The following is a 13,178-nucleotide window of genomic DNA, read 5'->3' as shown; positions in this document are numbered from 1 at the left end:
CTCCACAACCTCCCTGGATAGCCTGTTCCAGTGCTCTGTAACCCTCATTATAAAGAAGTTTTTCCTCATATTGAGGTGGAACTTTCTGTCTTCTGTCTTCTGAACTTTCTGTTTGTGTCTGTTGCCCCTCGTTGTATCACTGGACACCAGTGATAATAGACTGGCCCGTTCTTCTTGACATTGACCCTTCAGGTATTTGTAGACATTGATATGATTTCTTCTCAGTCTTCTCTTCAGGCTAAACAGCCTCAGGTCTTTTAGCCTTTCCTCGAAGGAGAAATGTTCTATTCCCTCAAACATCCTTGCAGCCCTCTCTCCAGTAATTCCCTGCTTCTCTTGAACTGGGGAGCCCAAAACTGAACACAATACTCCACATGAGGTCTCACGGTGTGTGCTGAGTTACACCAATCCAACTTGATCCAGGTGGGCAGAGAGAGTCTTGGTTTTCCCCCTCCCAGGAGGAAGGGTCCCCTGGGTCAGAGGTGATCTATTCCACTCCCCGTTCCTGTCCAGCAAGCCTATAAAAAGGGTGGATATCTTGTACTGCTCTCTCTGAAGCAGCATAGTCATAATTTTTTATTTGCTATTGCATGAAACAAACCCAACACATCTTAGTGTTCCAGTAGAACTAACAACTAGGGAAATATACCCTTTTTGTGCATTTAATTTGTCTTATCTAGGAGTAAGAAGCACAGCCTCACAATGCCAGTTTCTCTCTCTCTCTCTCTTTTTTTTTTTTCTCCCAGAAACAAAACTTAAAGTGTCAGTTTTCCTCACACACACACAAAAAACAAACCACCAAAACCCAATCCCAACCCCACCCCAAACCCACAACCAACTATACAAAATAAACTGTGCTACATTTGTTGTGAAGCACTGTTTTTTTCATATGCATGCTATTTCTTGTAAAGCCCAAAACACTGGCTTTGAAATGAGCGTATGACACCAAGGACGATTGCGCTGTTCTGACAGCACACTGATCCCAGCAAAAATGCCACTAGTGAAGTGGCTCAGCCTCTCCTGATACTTAGACATTTTTCTCAAGGGCTGTTTCTCTGCCTGCAGCACCCTCAGTTTCAGCTAAATACCTGTTGTGTGATCATATGCAGTGTTCTTTGCACACAGAAAAATCCTTCCTCCCCACCCCCCAACTTAGGATATCCAGCTTGGCACTTATCAAAAAAAAGCAACTAGTTTTAGGAGTTTACAGGCATTCACTTCCCTCCCCTTCCCCTCCTCCCCCCACCCCCAGTATATGAGTAATTTGCAGACCATTGCAAAGATCTATTCTGAATATACTGAGAATCAATTCTGAAGAACTCTGAAGTCCTTGGAAGTGTTTCCACTAACATGCTGGGTTTCACATCAAGCCCCAAAAATAGATCACAAACAATGCTATTCAAAACAAATGATCTAGAGCAGTGTTTACCATTTGCTTATGTTGCAGTTAAGCATCTATAAGGACTTGATGTGTGTGCTATTTCCTGAATGGCCTTCTGGTAAGGAGCTGCACTGATTTGTGATAGGTGCAATTGATTAGCAGTGCAACAGAGCTCTTGCAGGGTTGGGCAGGTTCTTCAATTACTTTGTACTACAGTTGTCTAATAAGAATGTAAAATGAGAATGCAATTACGTCCATTATCTCATCTTTTGTCTGTTTGTTCAGACAATAAACTGATCAGACTAGGAACGATCTCCTAACATGCATGCTGTTATTGTTCATGACCAATGTTTCAGAGCAAACTCTGTAAAATACTAACATTATTGATAATTTGAAAATTAGCATTATAAAATATGTCTATATATCAAGTTTTTATAGCACGAGACCTCCAAGACACTCCACAAACTTTAACATAAACCCACTTGATTCCTCCATCAAGCAGAAAAAAGCACTTTTGGAGTGAGAAGTTGTAGCAAATGAACAGTACCCATGAAAGCGTGTAACTGGGGTTTTGGTAAAGGAAGATTAGAAATCTGAGATATCTTACTAAAAATAGTTCAAAAAGCATATTTGCCTCATGAACTGTCGTTTTCTTTAATCATTTTCAAAGTAAAACATTCCGGCTACATTTGGAGGCATAGCTAAAGCAAATCAAAGACGGGTGACCGATCAGTGATTCTGTCAACTAGCCATCACTCCCTGTAGATAGATATGATTTCCTTTGGGTTTTGTCTAGCATATATATTTTAGCTTACCAAAATATGAATGAATCAAAAACACAAGGAAAAATCTTTCCCAATGACTTGATTTGGGACCTAGTTGTCTACCTGTTGTCTGTTTCAGTTAAAATCATAGTAATGACAATGTGAGTAACAAAGAAGATATGTATGAAAGACATACACACCTGTACTGATGAGCAGTTTGAACTTGCAACATTGTTCTAACATTGATTTAATAACTAACTGACAATTTATGAAGAGACCCAAGGAATATGGTTGGTAAGCCTGAGTTATTAACCATACAAGTAGCAGACCACTAACACAAACCTCCATTTGTCTACTGTCTAAACAATTGCACCAGAAACCCCTAAAGATCAGAACTGACCTGCTAAAAGAAAAAACAAAACTAAAAATCTGCTGTCATAAAGAGCACAGCAGCTGGAACTCTATCCAAGGCTGGTGAAACTCAGCCTGTTACAAGGCCTTAAAAACACTAATTCTTCTCATGCTCACATGTCACGCAGATGTGGAAAGGATCAATTTACAGCAAAGACTATGGGTGTAAGCCTTGGGGAGACCAGAGCCACCAGGAGTTTTATCAGATCTAGTGCACTGTGATATACAGACATGTGAGGTTTTTGTTGGTTTAGTTTGTGGAATTTTTTAATGTAATGAAATTTCAACTTACATATGAAGAAAAAGAATGCCTCAGTTACAAGTGGAAAGTACTATAGATTTCCTACAGAAAGATAATGTGAGACTATAGCCAGTACATGTTATATTTTTTAAAGGATTTGAAAACAGAAAAGGATAATGTCCTTCTCACTATTAGCCCTTCACACAGAGGAATGATCTGCCTTAAGGGCAAGTTAGAAAATTCTAAAGCACCAGAAGGTAGTGAGTGCTGTGCCTGTCTGGTGTCAGTATTCAGTCACAGTTAAGAAGTCAGAAGATCTTGCTGCAGAATGAATTCCTACAACTATCAGAGTGGGAAGTGAAGTAGCCCTATAAACTAGGCACATAATCCTCCTCCTCTGAGTACAGAATGCAGCAAAACTCAATGACTACCACTTGAGAAATGATGTCTGTATCTTCAAAGTGTTCATCACTGGGAATGTATTAAAAAAATAATCTCCTGTAACTAAACTTAAAAGAATTAAGTATTGGAAGAGTGAGAATCTTTTTAGATATAGTCTCTTGTATCCGACAGTAGAAGGCTAAAGTTGCATTACTTCAATGAAGTAATTACAGAAAATTTCTACACTGTTTTATGATTGCTTTCTGCTAATGTTAATCTTGTTCTCATTACAAAGGTAAATTCTGCTGTTAGTTACACTGGTTTGCCTCTGTTACCACAACTAAGGACAGGATTAAGCTAGATTCCTTACTACTGATTTCTCTTTTCTTCTCCTCTTTTGTTTTGGTTTAGTTTGGGTTTTTTTGTTTTTATGATTAAGCCTGGCCTTCAGTATAAACTTCAGTATACTGGAGTGAGTAATATTTTTCAAATAAGAAGCATTTAATTTAAGCATTACAATTTTACTAGTTAGAAGACTGGGAGATCTTGTGTGCTACAAAGAATTTTGTTGCTTCAATCTTGAAATATATTTCAGTCCTACAACTGAAACGTTGTGCAAAAAAAACCCAAACATTCATTAGCAGATGAGATCTAGAATAATTTAATTTTTATCTTTCTTCCCTCTACTTTTACCTCAGGCTAATATCTGTGGACTAACAATAGAACACATTCAACAATGACAAAACATCTTTGTAGCAGATAAGAAATGAAGGCCTTCTGTATATCCAGATGGCATTGTTGTTGGTACCTTCAATCAAAGGTAATTTTGGCAGTGGAAGGTTCAGATGTGTTCAATGGTAAAATGAATTGCCATAGGCATGAAATTATGTTCATTCATTCTGGAGTGTTATGCAATGCAAATGGAGAGATACACTTGTTTTGCATTATTATTACTGAAAGTTTAAATATCTTGGCATGTTTCTAGGTGGAAAATTAGACAGTTATTCAAATAACATTTTTACTTAGTTTGGACTTCAGAGAAACACAAGTGGGAAAAAAATGAAGGAACACAGAGATTTTGTTAACAAATTAAAGTGTAGTCATGCCAGTTAATAACCCACTTTCTCATATATTCCATTTAATATTCCTGATTATATTTGGGTTCAAAAACCCACAGCCAATGATGCAAACAAAATATAATCCTGCAGTATATCACTGCAAAATGTAACAATACCCAAACTAAACTCACGATGCCACAAAACACATTATTTTGATGATAAATAGCTTCTCTGTCCTGCACCCCTTAAGAACATAAGTGTTTCACTAAAAAACTCTATGCATTGTATTTCTATGAGTATCTTCTCTCCCCCACCCACATTTGTTTTTTTCTTTCCAAACTACTTACCCAGATTTATGAACACTTTTGGAATCCTCTCTCCAAAACTGCCTATACATTATTCACATTTTTCAAGTGAATACATTATTTTCAGTAAGTACAATATGTAAAAAAAGACCCTGTATTTCTTGCATAGTCTGTGGTACCACAGAAGAGACCAACAGATAAGCAGGGATGGATTGGTGGATTCAAAGCTCTGCTAAAGCCTGACTGTATCATTTTCAGCCAGTCACTTGTAGGATGATTTTGCAGGATATGTCAGGCAATTAACACTGCATTTCCATTAGCTTGTTCCATCAGCTTTTTCCATCCTTCCCGATTTAGCACCCTGTATGACAGGGAGGGGATGCTATCAGACTACTGCTTGATAAAAATGCATCCTCTCTGGTTTCCCACATCCACAGCAAAGCACTGGCCTCCTTGCTGTAGGGTGCCATGTGCCAAAAGCAGCTGGAGGGAGGATCACAGATTAATCTGAGCAGGCAGCTGTGCCTGGCACTTCAGACTGCATAGTGAACACAGGGCCTCACTGCTGCTGAAACTTGCAGGCTAAAGGTATTGCCTGGGGGGAGCATGGGATTGCAATAACACAGCAAGTCTCATGTTTTTGTGTATATATGTACAAGAATGTTCATATATACATACACAAATATACAGATACACACATATGTATGCACATTTGGGGGGGGAAAAAAAGGCAGAACAATATTAAAAGAAATCCCACTACTTCTGGGTAGCACAGTTGATATTTAAATCTGATTTCTACTTTCTTCTTTTTCAAAGCATTGGTTCTCACTTACTTTTTGAGTTCAGGGATGTCTTCCAACAGCATACAAAGAAAATCCTGGAAAATCAACAAAGCACCACAGTTAGTATATTTATGAAGACATAACTCATGTCTGCTTTGGTAGTGAGCAACAGGTTCTTAAAGACTGCATATAACAGAAAGATAAGAAGTTTATATATTCTCTATGGTGATATAAAGCTCGTTTATTTACACAACATAGTTATGTTTGCCAGCTTTACAACCCACTCAAGCAAAAAGTGTCAATATTGAAAGAAAATGGGTTTTAAAAGCCTCTTGGCTATTTTAACACAATCCCATATTGGTGTTTTTTTATTTGTTCTGTAATATGTACACACACAAACTATATTTAAAACTGTTAAAGGCTGCAGATCCACATATTTGAATGCTAAGAAACACCAGAATTAAGGGTGTTCATGCTCTTTCCACTGTGCTCATGCTTTCACACTGGCTTTAATTATATAACCATGTTAGGCTTTTTTTCCCCTTAATGCATATACCTGATTGGAAGATCACATCTACTCCTCATTCTGCTACAAAATTCACAATGCTGCTGCCAACCACACCAAGTAAGGAACAAATTCTTCAGAGAAAAGGTAACTGGGATTTTAAAAATGTATTTTCAAAGAAAGTGCAATGCCAGTGAAAAAAAATTACTACAGTATGATAATCCCTTTTCAGAAAGTAACTCCTGACATCACTCAAAAATTCTCTAGTCCCCTTACTATACATGACCTAATTTTATTGACAATCACTTTAACACAATGCAGTCCCCTGAACAACCTCATTAAAAGAGGATTTATTAATATGAATTATTCATTTATATGCTATTTCATAAAGCAATACATCTTCATTAATACCAATCTTTGTGGAGACAGTTTTCCTAGGCTAATGATGTTCCTCACTGCAATATATGAGTGACAATGTTTCCCTGTTAGGAAAACAAAGAAAAAGTGATTTCACCATTGAAACTAGCCAGCCCCTCCTCCTTTAGATTACAGGTGAGATTCAGGCTATGATGTGCTGGCTGCAAAATTTCCTTATGACAAAATATAAGTTGCATGGTGCTGGACTCAATGCCGCTGCAAGAATGCCGTCATTAACTGTGCCAGAAGTCCTGTCCTAACTACAGAGTATGGCTAACATTATGATAAAATGTGACATCCTCTTATTTCATATTACTACTTGCAGTTCTGTAGTATTATTTTATGTGTAAACAGGTAACTACTGTCTCCTTCCAGTTTTGGAAGCTTTGCTGGAAGTACAGAGTAAGCTTACATGGAAATATGAAAATATTATAATTAGAGTTGTTTCAAAAATATGTAAAAAGTAATACTGAAGTGGTCATACTTGACACTGTTTGCACTGCTTGCACAGAACAAGGGGACACAGTCTCAAGCTGCACCAGGGGAGGTTTAGACTTGAGGTGAGCAGGAAGTTCTTCACCAAGTGAGTCGTTCGTCATTGGAATGGGCTGCCCAGGGAGGTGGTGGAGTCACCATCCCTGGAGGTGTTCAAGAGGAGATTGGACGTGGCACTTGGTGTCATGGTCTGGTCATGAAGTTTGTGGTGACAGGTTGGACTCGATGATCCTCGAGGTCTCTTCCAACCTTAGTGATACTGTGATACTGTATACAGTAATACAGCCTGATTTCCTGATTGGATTGCACCAATTTTTGCAACCTATCCTACAGTATATTTGCAGATACCTCTGGTATTAGAGGTGTTATTTTATTCTCTACTAAGAAATTAAACATTTCCTTTATGATAAAGCTTTCTTCATTTTTTCAAAATATAGTTAAAGTAGTAACCATCTGTCCTGGTTTGAGCTACAACAGAATTAATTCTGTTCACTTCTTTTACTTTTCAGTAACTGCACTTTCTGAAATTAACAGCGTATTTTCACAGACAGTGTCTGCTTCTAGTAGTGATAATGTTCAATGTCTATAGTTTGTACCAAGGATTGGTATACAGACCAAGGTCACTGCTCAATCTTGTGTACTACAATGGGGGTACAGGGTAAAAGGTGCTAAATCTTGTGTACTGCATTGAGGGGGCAGGTTAAAAGGTGACCCTAAACTGACCAACAAGGTATTCCATTCCATATACATCATATTTGGCATAAAGCCAATGGTGTGTGAGGAGAACTCTGTTCTGCCTTTGATCTTGATCTGGGTGTTCCTGAATCTAGTTGCAGAATTCAGGTTCTCAATCTGGCTGCTGTCTGCCAGTGAGTCCAGTTTGGGGCTTCCCCAGTGCCTGCTCACAGCATCAGTGGTGATGGTGATGCAATTGCCATCAAGGAAATTTGGTTTGATATCAGGCTTGTATACATTTATATATATTTCATTTAGTTTTTTGTTGTTTTGTTGGAATTTTAATCACAACTGCAACTTTGGGCTGCTGCTGATCTGATCAAGTCTAGATACAGACTGTGAATTGAGGTCCAGAAGTTTTCTTTGCATTGTTAACATATACAGTATGCCTGAGTCAAAGGCAAAGAGTATAAACCCAGTAACTGAGAAGTATGCTGAGAGAAGTAATCTTGAGATCCCTAGGAATGAAGGTTACTTGAAGCAGTAACTAGACAGATTTGGGCTTACAGACCTCATATGAAATGATACCAAGATATTTTAAAAATACTATTATATTGTTGAACATTAAAATGTGTGACATATTAACTAACTTCTTAATAATCTGTATTATAAATGATCATAAAGCATCTGGGTTCCTCGTCACTACTCTGCTTTCTTCTCAAGTTCCATTTCTAGCTCTACTTCATTCTGATCTGTGATTTAAAATACACAATTTATCCTATATAATTATGAAAAAAATGTATCACCAAAAAAAAAAGTTTTCTCATCCCCAATATCTTGCCCGTTACCATGTTAACAACTTTTACTAATCCAGCTTTGCATCAAGCACCTCTTGCAAGGTATTTGTAATAGAGCTGTGATCTGAAGCTAGTCAGATTTTTATATGCAAACACAATGGGTTGTCAAAACGTGCAGTGTAAATAACTGATCAATTGCCACATACTTCAGCATTGTAAACACAGTTAATCTCAGGTTGAAATGGCTGACCTTGTGAAGCTTTTTTTAAATTGCCTTACACTTACTAAAACTTGAAATGTTGAAAAGAAAGAAAAGCATCTGCTTGGCAAATAAAGTGCCTATGAACACTAAACAGAAAACAAAATGCCAAGCATCTCCTTCATATGAGACCAAAACATATTCTACATAAATGAAGAAAAAGTCTTTGGGAGAGACAAAAAAAAAAAAAAAAGAGAAAAGGACTGTTAGCATGTAGTAATTAAAGGTTGTCTCAGCATACGTAAAAGTGAATAAAGACCGCATGGTGCATAATTAACAGAAAAGTAGGACTATGTTAATTTAGGCAAGAACTGTAATGGAAAACTACCTTAAACTGGTAAAACTGATCCATCTATTTCTGTTTTCCAAGCACATGAGAGTGTAGAAAGCAAAGACCCCTGTCCTAGAGGCTGGAGTGGATAGGACAGGGCTAGAGTCCACACCATGCCCCACTGATGTCAGTAGCTGTTTGCTCAAGCTCACAGGTCATAAGCATGGAACAGCTGGGGTCACAATGTAGAAATATATTTTTAGTTAAACTTTATCTAAAGAGAAGATTCTAAATGTTGAAACATCAAGATACATGCACACTGCATGCTTAGACTTCCAGTTCTAGCTGTAACAGTTCTACAACCTAACAGAAACCAGTTTTATAAAATGGTGACAGTAGTATGTGCCCACGCAATCAGTGTACAGGGGCATGCTGGTATAGGTGCACACACAGTGGGCTTGGATCCATACATCTACCTTTAAAATTTTTTCTGAAGTGCTATATCCTTGACTGTCATTTGACTGTAGCAAATTATAACTCTATCAGATGGACGAATACTACAGATCCCGGGTTATTGTTATAGCAGACAGAACTACATGATGCTTATGGTTTGCAAACAATTCAATTCCCATTGTGTTCTTATTTCAGTATCAAACTGAGCAGCTTTACCTGTGTTAGGAATATCAGCAGCTTGCACTCCCTTCTATTTATTTATCGTCAGTAACACTCCATTATTTTTGAAGTTCATTCAAAGCAGTTAGTAAGTGAATTCTCTCACAGGAAGAAAAATTGAAGGGTTTTTGTTGTTTTTTAAATCCTTCTCAAAGATTCCAGACTAGCTTTACTCATCTATTGCTATCTCAGCTAAAATAAACAAAAATTACTATTAAAAACATACTGAGCACACCACCAAAATGAAGGAAAAAGGCAAACTGATTAATGTTTTACATCTGAAGTCATTTCCTTGCACCTGCAGCCATCTAGGAAAAATACTATTAACACCACTGAAAAACAAGACTAGTATTCAGAACATGGGCAATTATTTTCATTACAATATTACAATTCCTAAAGTTGTGAACTTTTACAATTATTTTGGACAAGGTGAGAGTACATCACTATGATATTCAGACTTAAAATTTTCACCTCTATTTATTTCAGTTCTTTTTTTCACTTGAATGCTGACAGCACATTTGTTGAAGAAGGAATTTGAATAATAAACTTGACTTCATTGCCTCTGCATTTGCAGGTCCTCCAAGTCGTGCATTTGCTTATCTACCTATTCCAGACACTGACATAAATCTAACTATTAAGATTTTGTAGAAATAAATTAAATGCATTTACAGCTGGATATAGCCCTATCTCCGTTGCATTTTTAACATAGTGATCTAACAAAAGGATGATGGAAAAATTCTCTTCCCAGCGACTTCAATGGAAGCTGGATTTAGGCTGCTGTGAAAAAAGGTAGAAGCACAAAAGCACACCATAAAAGTTAGAGTACACAGCTCTTCCTTCACCCAATGAAATATCTTCAAATGACAGAAAGTATCTTTTTCTGACTTATGTTAAGCACATAGCTAAGGACACACTGCACATACACAAATAATAGTAAGTAGCCTAAGAAACCTTACTCTTACTCTTGCTTAAAGAAATTAATAGATAGATAGATACATACATACATACACACATACCTACCTACCTACATACATAAATGAAAACACTGAACAAATTTTTATCCAGTAACTCAAATGGTTGGTTTTGGATGCAGAAACAACATATAGTATTTAATCTTTTGAGACTAGAAATAGATAGCAAACTGACATTTCATAGCAGAATGCTGGACAGGCAGTTCAATTGCAATGCAATCAAGCTATCATGACTAGTTGAATAATCTGGTAAGACATTTTGCAGCATTTAAGAAGTCTGCTGACACAACTCATCTTACAACAACCAGGAGCAGTAAGAGAAGTTTTTGTCACCAAATGCAAGTATCACAGTATCACAGTATAACTAAGGTTGGAAGAGACCTCGAGGATCATCGAGTCCAACCTGTCACCACAAACCTCATGACTAGACCATGACACCAAGTGCCACGTCCAATCTCCTCTTGAACACCTCCAGGGACGGTGACTCCACCACCTCCCTGGGCAGCCCATTCCAATGACGAATGACTCGCTCAGTGAAGAACTTTCTCCTCACCTCGAGTCTAAACCTCCCCTGGTGCAGCTTGAGACTGTGTCCCCTTGTTCTGGTGCTGGTTGCCTGGGAGAAAAGACCAACCCCCTCCTGTCTACAAGTGCCTTTACTAATATCAGATTAAAACACTGGGTTTCTCTTCAGGTTTAGCAGTTTCATGATTTCAGTAATTTTCAAAAGGTTTCCAGCTGTGTAATAGTTAAGTGTCACATTTATGATTTTTGGGACACCTTTAAGTAGACAAGGCTCTTATAGTCATTGGGATTTTACACACTATGCCAAACATAACTGCTGAATGTCTCAGTAACATGGTGCAGGAAACATCTGCAGCAGTGGAAACATTAACTCCCTTAATACCCTAAATGTCCCTCCATAGGGCAGAGCTGCTGCAGTAGAGCAACTATGCCTGACTTCTAGTTGACTTGAGTTATATATGAATCCACAGATTTGTGAGCTATTTGTAAGATGTATGTGCATGCATCTCAGCCCATAAGAGTAAGATTTAAAACTGCAAACACAGAATTTTTTGGTTGGAAAAGACTTTGAAGATCATTGATTCCAATCATTATCTGACACTGTAAAGTCTTAAACTATGCATCTTTTAAACATCTCCAGGGGTGGTGATTCAACCATCCCCCTGGGGAGCCTATTCCAGTGCTTGATAACCCTTTCAGTCAAGAAGTTTCACCTAATATCCAGTCTAAGCCTCCCCTTGTGCACCTTGAGGCCATTTGCTCTTGTTCTACCACAGAAAAGACCAACCCTCACCTCACTACAACCTCCTTTCATGTAGATGTAGATAGTGATAAGCTCCCCTTTCTCCAAGCTAAACTTGTTCTCCAAACCTTTCAGCAGCTTTGCTGCCCTTCTCTGGACATGCTGCAGCAACTGAATATCTTTCAGGACCCAAAACTACACTGTAGTTAAGGTGTAACCTCATCAGTGAAGGGCATGATCACTTCCCTACTCATGGTAGCCACACTATTCCTGATACAGGCCAGGCTGCTGCCGCCTTGGCCACCTGAGCACACTGCTGACTCAGGTTCAGACAGCCATTTCTCTGCTGGACAGCTTTCCAACCATTGTGCCCTGAGCCTGTAGCATTGCATGGGGTTGCTGTGACACAAGTGCAGGACCCAGCACTTGGCCTTGTTGATACTCATACCATTGTCCTTGGCTCATCAATCTAGCATGTCCAGATCCCTCAGTAGAGCCTTCCCAACCTCAATCATATCTACACTCTATCCCAAGTAGCATCTGCAACCTTACTTAGGATGCACTCAATACTCTCATCCATCATAACAGGTAAAGATATTTAACAGTAGTGAGCCCCAGTAATGAGCCCCTGGGAATACCCCTTGTAATTGGTCACCAACTGGATTTAACTCCATTCACCACCACTCTTTAGGTCTGGCCATCCAGCCAGTTTTTGACCCAGTGAAACATCCACCTGTCCAGGACATGAGCAGCCAGTTCCTCCAGGAGGATCCTGTGGGAAACAGTATCAGATGCCTTACTAAAGTCCAGGTAAACAACATCCATAGCCTTTCCCTCGTGCACTAAGCAGGTTACTTTGTTGTAGAAGGAAATCAGGTCCATCAAGCAGGACCTGCCCTTCATGAACCCATGCTGACTGGGCCTGATCACCTGGTTGCGCTGCACATGCTGTGTAACAGCACTTATGATTATCTGCTTCATGACTTTCGCTGGCACCAATATCCAACCAAGAAGTCTGTAGGTCCCCAAGTCCTCCTTATGGCCCTTCTTGTAGATGTTTGCCAGTCTCTAGTCAACTGGGACTTCTCAACTTAGCCAGGACTGCTGGGAAATTATGGGAAGTGGCTTTGTGAGCACTTCCATCAGTTTCCCTCAGTACTCTTGGATGTGCTCTCTGGCTCCATAGATGTGCATGTCTAAGTGATGTAGAGCATGAGCAAAGAATCAGTGTGGCTACAAGAAACAGGGAAGTGTTAGACCCTGTTCCCTCAAAATCACAGCCTTTACACTGTGTTACAAGGAGCCATTCATCACCATGCTTAATCCTCTCAAAAATTTCAGTGATAACTGCAGAAAAGACAGACTTCAACAACAACAAAAAAAATGGTTTCACAAAGTCACTCATACCCCCTCTCCTCTCTCCTCACCTGCCCCTTACTGTCATCACACTGCTCTTCTACAGATACCAAGTATCTGTCACATGATGCCTTTTGTTTCTGGCCTGTTTTAAACATGGTAATTTCAGT

At 38.8% G+C, this 13,178-nt stretch overlaps 1 protein-coding gene across 1 annotated transcript in view; it reads right to left on the bottom strand.

Annotated features, from left to right (window-relative positions):
- AOPEP (aminopeptidase O (putative)) overlaps nucleotides 1–13,178 on the bottom strand; it is a 165,760-nt gene that overhangs the window by 91,478 nt on the left and 61,104 nt on the right. The window contains exon 9 of the mRNA XM_054178269.1: nucleotides 5,375–5,418. Coding sequence (XP_054034244.1) covers nucleotides 5,375–5,418 — 44 coding nt within the window. The remainder of the gene's footprint in view (nucleotides 1–5,374; nucleotides 5,419–13,178) is intronic.

Source organism: Dryobates pubescens, chromosome Z (assembly GCF_014839835.1).
Source record: "Dryobates pubescens isolate bDryPub1 chromosome Z, bDryPub1.pri, whole genome shotgun sequence".
NCBI lineage: Eukaryota > Metazoa > Chordata > Aves > Piciformes > Picidae > Dryobates > Dryobates pubescens.
Note: the sequence above shows the minus strand (reverse complement) of the source record. Positions and strands in the feature narration are given on the sequence as shown.